Raw genomic sequence first — 10,493 nt, forward strand, 5'->3', positions numbered from 1 at the left:
TAAGAATATTGTTTTGTCGTTGGATTATGGATATAAGATTCTGTCCACAATTCCATCCATGCTGTATTTGTATTTATATGTTATTATTGTATTAACTTTAGCACATTATCAATTATTAATGGGATTTATATTCTCATAATATTCTTATTATAGGTTCTCAAACCTTTTAATTTCAAGGACGGTGTGTGTGTGTGCGCGCGCGCGTGTATGTGCGCTTTGGGGGTGGTCGGCTGCCCCTCCTCCTCCAGTCACGTGACACGGGGCATCACCGTCGTCGCCCCTTTGTGTTGATTCACAAAAAAAATTAACCCTTCCCTCTCTCTCTCTCTCTCTCTGTGTCTCTCTCTCTCTCTCTCTCTTCCTCCCCCCATCCGTCCGTCCGTCCTTCCTTTCATCCCTCCTAACTTCCTTCCTTCCTTCCTGGCTTCCTCCTTTCCTTTCCTCTCGGAGCGACAACAACAAACAGGCAACACTACTGTTGTTAAATTATTCGGGTTCGATATAATATAATATAATATAAATCACATCCGTCCATGAATGAATGCTGAAACATTCGAACCGAACGGGATTGCGAGGCCAGCTGGACCTGAAGAGAGACTCGCTCAACGGTCACGTCGCCCGTTGGATTTATCACTTGGATCCGGATTTCATTTCAATCACAGCAGCTCCATCCAGGTCTGGTCTGGTCCGGTCCGGTCCGGTCTGGACAGGGAAGGTTCGACTTAATATTATTATTATATATTAGATCCTAAATAAACAGAGGAGGGCGGAAAAAAGTGGTCTTTCTTTTGTCTTTATAATGACAATATAGGCAACAGCCCCGTGGGGTCGCGTATTGCTTTGTCCCCGGACCACCGTGGACCACCGGGACCGGTACCGTGGACCACCGGGACCGTGTTTGATCTCCCAAAGCTGGATCTGGATACAATGTGTCTCTAATAATAATAATAATAATAATAATAATAATAGCCTCGATCGTAGAGTTCGTTGTTTGGAATTGGATACAATAGAACCTCCGGTTTGTTGTTCATAGCAGGCAGACAGACAGACAGACAGACAGGTCATCTGCAGGGACTCGAACATTTTTGTTTTGGGTTTTTTTTTAGTTGAAGAAGCCGAACAATTAACATTTAAGGAACGCGCAAGATCAAAGGGGACGTTTATTTTGTCCATCTGTCCATCCCCCCCTGACCCCCCTCCCCCCGCCATGCGGGTGGTCCGGGCTCTCTGGTCCCTGCTCCTCGGCACCGGGGTGTTGCTGGGGGCTCTGCCCGGCGCGAGAGGCTCCTTCCCCCGCAGCCCCGCAGACTGCGTGCCGGGCAAGGACTGCCCTGGAGGTACAGGCTATGGCACTACTATGTGTGTGTGTGTGTGTGTGTGTGTGTGTAGGCTATATCTTGTTGTGTGTGTGTGTGTGTGTGTGTGTGTGTTATGTTTGTGTGTATGTATTTGTTGTTGCCTATATATGTGTGTGTGTTTGTTTGTGTGTGTATTTGTTGTTATTTATATGTGTGCGTGTGTGTGTATATGTTGTTTATATATGTGTGTGTGTGCGTCTGTGTGTGCGTGTGTGTTTCTCATGTATTCTACAATATCCTGTTATACAAATCTTGCGAGTCAAATAATATTAGCTATCTTCAGTCAGATGGACGTAAACTGTTTATTCACGGTGGAAATCAAGGTAAAGAGAGTACAGTTGTCATGGACACCATTATTATTATTATTATTATTATTATAAAATAACATGTTCTCTGTTCATAAAGACAACTGTATTCTCCATTTACCAGATGAATGGATCTAATATGTAAACGTGTTCATATCACAATGCATATACTTTACAATCAGTGAAAACACCTTTGACCTTTGACCTATAGCCTATCAGTGGTTCTCAGACAGTGGTCCGGGGACCCCCGGTGTGGTCCTTGAGGGGGTCCCAGGTGGAGACGTCGGTATAACCAAAATGGACCCCTTATGAGATCTGTAACTCCCGAGAGCGTGACATGAAACCAAATGGACCCTTCATGTCACGCTCTCGAGAGTCAAATTATTGTTAAAACATCTGCGTTACTTAATTTACAAGATCTTCTACACAATTAGAGAATGAAGAAGAATTGTTATTTTTCCATCGATGTTTGCCAGTTGTTTTCCTGCCTAATGGACCGGTACCGACATCAATACTCTGAGAGCCCCTTTCCACTCTGGACTGGTACCGACATCAATACTCTGAGAGCCCCTTTGCCTAATGGACTGGTACCGACCTGCCTAATGGACTGGTACCGACATCAATACTCTGAGAGCCCCTTTCCACTCTGGACTGGTACCGACATCAATACTCTGGTACCGACATCAATACTCTGAGAGCCCCTTTCCACTCTGGACTGGTACCGACATCAATACTCTGGTACCGACATCAATACTCTGAGAGCCCCTTTCCACCGGTTGGTTCCTAATGGACTTGGTACCGACATCAATACTCTGAGAGCCCCTTTCCACTCTGGACTGGTACCGACATCAATACTCTGAGAGCCCCTTTCCACCGGTTGGTTCCCAATGGACTGGTACCGACATCAATACTCTGAGAGCCCCTTTCCACCGGTTGGTTCCTAATGGACTGGTACCGACATCAATACTCTGAGAGCCCCTTTCCACCGGTTGGTTCCTAATGGACTGGTACCGACATCAATACTCTGAGAGCCCCTTTCCACCGGTTGGTTCCCAATGGGAACCGGTTCAGTTCTTTTCCACCGGTTGGTTCCCAATGGGAACCGGTTCAGTTCTTTTCCACCGGTTGGTTCCCAATGGGAACCGGTTCAGTTCTTTTCCACCGGTTGGTTCCCAATGGGAACCGGTTCAGTTCTTTTCCACCGGTTGGTTCCCAGTGGGAACCGGTTCAGTTCTGTTTGGTTCTTAGTCCATGAGCCAGAGCTCCAACATTGGTGGGAAAAACTAGACCTACCGTATATTAAATTGTTTATAGGATCAATACAAGTAAATTAATACATGATAACCCTTCCACAGTAGTAGCCTTTTCATATTTTCGATTATTTTGCACATTTTCCTACATAATGCCTCATTTGCATATTTAAAAATGTAAAATTTGTAATACAATAAATCATTGTCTTCGTGTAAGTACTCAATTGGGGAAGTTTAATGGTGACAACAATCTAATATAGGTATGGTTTTACCACTCAATTCATAATTAACGTTTCAATTTTGGAGCTCTGGCTCATGGACTAAGAACCAAAAATAACTGAACCGGTTCCCACTGGGAACCAACCGGTGGAAAAGGGGCCCAAGAGTGTAACACATGGAACCAAATGGACCCTTACGGGTCTGTAACTCTGAGAGTGTAACACATGGAACCAAATGGACCCTTACGGGTCTGTAACTCTGAGAGTGTAACACATGGAACCAAATGGACCCTTACGGGTCTGTAACTCTGAGAGTGCAACACATGGAACCAAATGGACCCTTACAGGTCTGTGACTCTGAGAGTGTAACACATGGAACCAAATGGACCCTTACGGGTCTGTAACTCTGAGAGTGTAACACATGGAACCAAATGGACCCTTACGGGTCTGTAACTCTGAGAGTGTAACACATGGAACCAAATGGACACTTACGGGTCTGTAACTCTGAGAGTGTAACACATGGAACCAAATGGACCCTTACGGGTCTGTAACTCTGAGAGTGTAACACATGGAACCAAATGGACCCTTACGGGTCTGTGACTCTGAGAGTGCAACACATGGAACCAAATGGACCCTTACAGGTCTGTGACTCTGAGAGTGTAACACATGGAACCAAATGGACCCTTACAGGTCTGTAACTCTGAGAGTGTAACACATGGAACCAAATGGACCCTTACGGGTCTGTAACTCTGAGAGTGTAACACATGGAACCAAATGGACCCTTACGGGTCTGTAACTCTGAGAGTGTAACACATGGAACCAAATGGACCCTTACGGGTCTGTAACTCTGAGAGTGTAACACATGGAACCAAATGGACCCTTACGGGTCTGTAACTCTGAGAGTGTAACACATGGAACCAAATGGACCCTTACGGGTCTGTAACTCTGAGAGTGTAACACATGGAACCAAATGGACCCTTACAGGTCTGTAACTCTGAGAGTGTAACACATGGAACCAAATGGACCATTACAGGTCTGTGACTCTGAGAGTATAACACATGGAACCAAATGGACCCTTACAGGTCTGTAACTCTGAGAGTGTAGCACATGGAACCAAATGGACTCTTACAGGTGTGTAACTCTTGAGAGTGTAAACATTGAACCAAATGGACCCTTATGGGTCCATTTGGTTCCACTGTGGCGACTGTGGCTCAGGAGGTAGAGCAGGTCGTCCAATGATCCCTGGGTCGGCGGTTCGAATCCCGGCTCCTCCTGTCTACATGTCGAAGGGTCCTTGGGGGCAAGACACTGAACCCCAAATTGCTCCCGATGGTTGGGGGGGGGGGGGGGGGGGGTGCCGGCCCGATTCCGGCGAGCGGCCCCGCGTCCGAAACGGTTGAGAAATGACAGAGTTACCGTCTGGGGGTCCCTCCCTCTACTGTACCCTCTACTGTACTGTACTGTCACTGTACTGTACTGGCACACCTGAAATCACCATATATACAGTTAATATGTGCGTGTGTGTGTGTGTGTTAGGTTGCGCACAGGTGGTGTAAAACAACCATGCGGTTTTCGTGCTCATACCCAGCCACCCAGCCAGCCAGCGACCCACACACATAGTCACTTAAGGAAGTGGTTTGCACCACTTAATAATAGACTCCTGTAGGGTTAAATTCATAGTGAACAGTGGATGCAGATCTAGTGACTCCCCAACAAACAACGTTAAAGGTCGTACAGCTTGTAGGGGCCATACGTCGCTTAAATAATCGCAATCGCATAATTCATCGCATATAATCAGCCAAATGGCTGATTCTTTTTCTGACAGGGGCGCATATTCACTGCAATAATAACACACATTTCCACGCAAAATATGCAAAATATTGCGGGCTCGCTTGATTTCACAATCCCCACATTGTTTCTCACCAAGTTCATAAAGCAAAACATTTTTGAATGGTTAAAATAGCCGCGCTACGAGCTTGGAGATCTGCTATTTTTCAATAAATAAAGTATAACATAATGCTTAAAACACCAAAAGGGGTTCCCGCCCAGAATGGGTTGCCACATATCTACGTCACATATCTACGTCGGGAAAAAACGAAATTAATAATAATAATTATGTATCCATGTATTTATATCAGCGAGGTGATTTACTAGGGATGCTCCGATGTGTCTGTCTGTCTGTCTGTCTGTCTGTCTGTCTGTCTGTCTGTCTGTCTGTCTGTCTGTCTGTCTGTCTGTCTGTCTGTCTGTCTGTCTGTCTGTCTGTCTGTCTGTCTATAATAAATTAACACTCTCTCTGTGTCTGTGTCTGTGTGCGTGCGTGCGTGCGTGCATGTGTCAGACGTTCCAGAGGTCAGAGGTCAGAAGAGTGACCTCAGAGTGTGCGATGCAGGAACCTGTCGCTTTGGAGGAACGTGTCGGGAGAACGGAGGAGACATCAGATGTGTGTGTCAGTTCCACGTGAGTCACACACACACACACACGCACGCACGCAGTGTCGCACGTTTACCGATTCCACTAGCTAGTTCCCGTTGGAAACGGGCGCTATACACAGCAGCCATAATTGTAGTTCCCGTTGGAAACGGGTGCTAATACACAGCAGCCATAATTGTAGTTCCCGTTGGAAATGGGCGCTATACACAGCAGCCATAATTGTAGTTCCCGTTGGAAATGGGCGCTATACACAGCAGCCATAATTGTAGTTCCCGTTGGAAATGGGCGCTATACACAGCAGCCATAATTGTAGTTCCCAATGGAAACGGGCGCTATACACAGCAGCCATAATTGTAGTTCCCGTTTGAAACGGGTGCTAATACACAGCAGCCATAATTGTAGTTCCCGTTTTAAACGGGTGCTAATACACAGCAGCCATAATTGTAGTTCCCGTTGGAAACGGGCGCTATACACAGCAGCCATAATTGTAGTTCCCAATGGAAACAGGCGCTATACACAGCAGCCATAATTGTAGTTCCTGTTGGAAACAGGCGATATACACAGCAGCCATAATTGTAGTTCCCGTTGGAAACGGGCGATATACACAGCAGCCATAATTGTAGTTCCCGTTGGAAACGGGCGATATACACAGCAGCCATAATTGTAGTTCCCAATGGAAACAGGCGCTATACACAGCAGCCATAATTGTAGTTCCCATTGGAAACAGGCGATATACACAGCAGCCATAGTTGTAGTTCCCACCTCTTCAGACTCCATCTTGGCCCGTAGCACTTGCCCTAGCCTCAGCGACCTTACAGGCGTACGCAAAGGCCCAACTTATGTAACTTAGATGGCATTTTATGTAGACTTATTACATGGCTTGGTTGAATTCTTGATTCTGATTGGTCAATCACTGAATTCAGTGATTGGTCAATCACTGAATTCAGTGAGGTATCTCATCATAATGACCGCTCCGCTGTATAGAGACACACGGGGACTACAAATGTCACGCCCCCAAATGAGACAGCGGCCCCTTCTGGTCCGTTTCAACTGTGTACTGCAGCGCCCCCTTCTGGTCCGTTAGAACGGTGTACTGCAGCGCCCCCTTCTGGTCCGTTAGAACGGTGTACTGCAGCGCCCCCTTCTGGTCCGTTTCAACTGTGTACTGCAGCGCCCCCTTCTGGTCCGTTTCAACTGTGTACTGCAGCGCCCCCACTTCTGGTCCGTTTCAACTGTGTACTGCAGCGCCCCCTTCTGGTCCGTTTCAACTGTGTACTGCAGCGCCCCCTTCTGGTCCGTTTCAACGGTGTACTGCAGCGCCCCCTTCTGGTCCGTTTCAACTGTGTACTGCAGCGCCCCCACTTCTGGTCCGTTTCAACTGTGTACTGCAGCGCCCCCTTCTGGTCCGTTTCAACGGTGTACTGCAGCGCCCCCTTCTGGTCCGTTTCAACGGTGTACTGCAGCGCCCCCTTCTGGTCCGTTTCAACGGTGTACTGCAGCGCCCCCTTCTGGTCCGTTTCAACGGTGTACTGCAGCGCCCCCTTCTGGTCCGTTTCAACGGTGTACTGCAGCGCCCCCTTCTGGTCCGTTTCAACGGTGTACTGCAGCGCCCCCTTCTGGTCCGTTTCAACGGTGTACTGCAGCGCCCCCTTCTGGTCCGTTTCAACTGTGTACTGCAGCGCCCCACTTCTGGTCCGTTTCAACGGTGTACTGCAGCGCCCCCTTCTGGTCCGTTTCAACGGTGTACTGCAGCGCCCCCTTCTGGTCCGTTTCAACGGTGTACTGCAGCGCCCCCTTCTGGTCCGTTTCAACGGTGTACTGCAGCGCCCCCTTCTGGTCCGTTTCAACGGTGTACTGCAGCGCCCCCTTCTGGTCCGTTTCAACGGTGTACTGCAGCGGCCCCACTTCTGGTCCGTTTCAACGGTGTACTGCAGCGCCCCCTTCTGGTCCGTTTCAACGGTGTACTGCAGCGCCCCACTTCTGGTCCGTTTCAACGGTGTACTGCAGCGCCCCCTTCTGGTCCGTTTCAACTGTGTACTGCAGCGCCCCCTTCTGGTCCGTTTCAACGGTGTACTGCAGCGCCCCCTTCTGGTCCGTTTCAACGGTGTACTGCAGCGCCCCCTTCTGGTCCGTTTCAACGGTGTACTGCAGCGCCCCCTTCTGGTCCGTTTCAACGGTGTACTGCAGCGCCCCCTTCTGGTCCGTTTCAACGGTGTACTGCAGCGCCCCCTTCTGGTCCGTTTCAACTGTGTACTGCAGCGCCCCACTTCTGGTCCGTTTTCAACGGTGTACTGCAGCGCCCCCTTCTGGTCCGTTTCAACGGTGTACTGCAGCGCCCCCTTCTGGTCCGTTTCAACGGTGTACTGCAGCGCCCCCTTCTGGTCCGTTTCAACGGTGTACTGCAGCGCCCCCTTCTGGTCCGTTTCAACGGTGTACTGCAGCGCCCCCTTCTGGTCCGTTTCAACGGTGTACTGCAGCGCCCCCTTCTGGTCCGTTTCAACGGTGTACTGCAGCGCCCCCTTCTGGTCCGTTTCAACGGTGTACTGCAGCGCCCCCTTCTGGTCCGTTTCAACGGTGTACTGCAGCGCCCCCTTCTGGTCCGTTTCAACGGTGTACTGCAGCTGCCAATGCAGTCCCTATGAGAGGCATCATGAAATACCCTAATTTCACTGGTTCATTACTGAGGCTGTAGCGATTATTTTTGTGTTCTAATAAAGTGTCCCATATGTTTGATTTGTCCTTTTCAATGTCACATACCTGCCATCTCAATATACATCCTACAATGTACTATAATATACTCCCATCAGTTTGTGAAAAGTGCTAGCATTGTAAATCTCAAGTCAAAGTGGTCGCACGGTATATACGTCACGGTTGCATCCCTTGAGGTTTTCAATACCCAGATATATTTGTTGTATTTCGTTTTATATGCTATGTATTTGTTGAAAATGATCTAAACAGCTTCTTGCAAGACTATTATTAATACTCATCTGGAGAATTCACTAGGTAGTTGAAAATGTCAGGATGTCACTCCTCCATTTAGCTGGGTTATTTTCCCATGCAACTATTCAGCAAAGTTAATTATACAACAAAGTTGACAGCGGTAAAACACACCGTCGGAGCTCCGTGGTAGGTAGAACATATATAGTAAGCCTGTGACATGTTCAAAATATAGACATGAATAACAAAGTCAGTCGGGATCGGGATGTATATTGAGAATTCCACTCTTCAAAGTCAGCGCTCGTAGCCTCGTAAAGGCAGTGACGTCCCTTAAAAGCGACAGGTTCTCTGTCTGCCGTCTCCCCTTTGCTCCGTTAACATTATGGGTAACTCATTCAAGTGGTAAATTAAATGTGAAATACATCCTCTATTGAGAAAACAACAATATATGTTGACAAAGACACTTCATACATTTGGAAACATATTTTTATTCAAATCAATATAGTCTTCAGTTCATTTCATATTATTTTAAAAGTAGGCTAACTACAGTTGAATTTCAATGGACTTCTATGGGCTGGCCTGCAGTATCCGTGCCAACGGACCAGAAGTGGGGACGCTGTCTCATTTGGGGGCGTGAAATTTGTAGTCCCCGTGTGTCTCTATAACAGACCGCTGCCTAATCAGACCCTCTGAGCACCAGCTGCGCCCCGCTTGATTTACTGCTGTTTCCAACATCACAGCCATGTAAACACACACACACACACACACACACACACACACACACACACACACACACACAGTGTCATTTTCAGCTCTCAAAAATGTTTTTGAAAACATTCGAGCGAGAAACAGACGAAGCAGTAAAACCCGAAAATGGATTCTATTTGATCAACTCACTTCCTTGTTTTGCTGCAGCCCTGCAGCTGGCCAGACGCAGCCAGCGCGATCTTATGGAATAATGTTTTAGTTGTGTTTTGGGCCAATGTATTAATTTATGTTAGGTAGCCATAGCAATGTATTAATAGCAATGTATTAATTTATGTCAGGGAGTTTAAACTCCCTGTCGGTGAATTATCTCCCGATAACGACAAAGATCCCGCTTATTACACGGTTTCGTCGAATGCTTCATTTAGATTTTGGTCAATCGCTGCATTCAGCGGTGTGTTATTTCTACAATTTAGGCATTTATCAGACACTCTTAATCCAGAGCGATTTACATTAAGCAAGAACAAAAAGCATGGCAATACATCACATACACAAAGAGTAGTTCATGCGTAAGCTAAGAACGTAACCGTGGAGTATCTATATCAGGGGTGCCCAAAAGGTAGATCATGATCTACCAGTAGATCACAAAGGCTGTGCAGGTATAGATCACATGACATGCCCTTAAAGAATATATTTAATTATGGTTTTGTTGCATATGCCACTTACATTAAGGTGGCTTGACTTTGTATTCATCTTTAGGGCCCCAAATCACACCTTAGAAAGCACGAGACATGTGTTTTTTTTTTTTTTTCATATTTTGACAGCAGCAACTGCCTGGCATAATTTCCCCATGACACTTTCATAGGAGCCAAATCTCGCAACGGAAGTTCCATGAATACAAAGCAGTGAATGGAGCCGGCTGGACCAGCTCATAACAAACATTATTCATCAACCATTTTGAGAGACCTGTGTCATATCCCTGGGGTCCCTGGAACTAAAAATATTCAGATGGCGGTCGAAGGCCAATTACATATAATTTTTGGGGTCCTTGACATGAAATATTGAGCTAATGAAGGCTCTGTTCCATTCTGGTCAAACAGAGTCAGTGTTAATGATGCTAATGAAGGCTCTGTTCCATTCTGGTCAAACAGAGTCAGTGTTAATGATGCTAATGAAGGCTCTGTTCCATTCTGGTCAAACAGAGTCAGTGTTAATGATGCTAATGAAGGCTCTGTTCCATTCTGGTCAAACAGAGTCAGTGTTAATGATGCTAATGAAGGCTCTGTT

At 47.0% G+C, this 10,493-nt stretch overlaps 1 protein-coding gene across 2 annotated transcripts in view; it reads left to right on the forward strand.

Moving 5' to 3' along the window:
• The first annotated feature begins 390 nt into the window (after positions 1–390).
• Positions 391–10,493, forward strand: part of LOC306919011 (tomoregulin-1-like) — a 22,175-nt gene continuing 12,072 nt past the window's right edge. For both annotated transcript variants that reach the window (XM_079531852.1, XM_079531853.1), the window contains exons 1-2: positions 391–1,337; positions 5,473–5,591. In XM_079531852.1, coding sequence (XP_079387978.1) covers positions 1,208–1,337; positions 5,473–5,591 — 249 coding nt within the window. In that variant the 5' untranslated portion in view covers positions 391–1,207. The remainder of the gene's footprint in view (positions 1,338–5,472; positions 5,592–10,493) is intronic.

This window comes from Electrona antarctica, assembly GCF_951216825.1.
Source record: "Electrona antarctica genome assembly, contig: scaffold_71, whole genome shotgun sequence".
Taxonomy (NCBI): domain Eukaryota; kingdom Metazoa; phylum Chordata; class Actinopteri; order Myctophiformes; family Myctophidae; genus Electrona; species Electrona antarctica.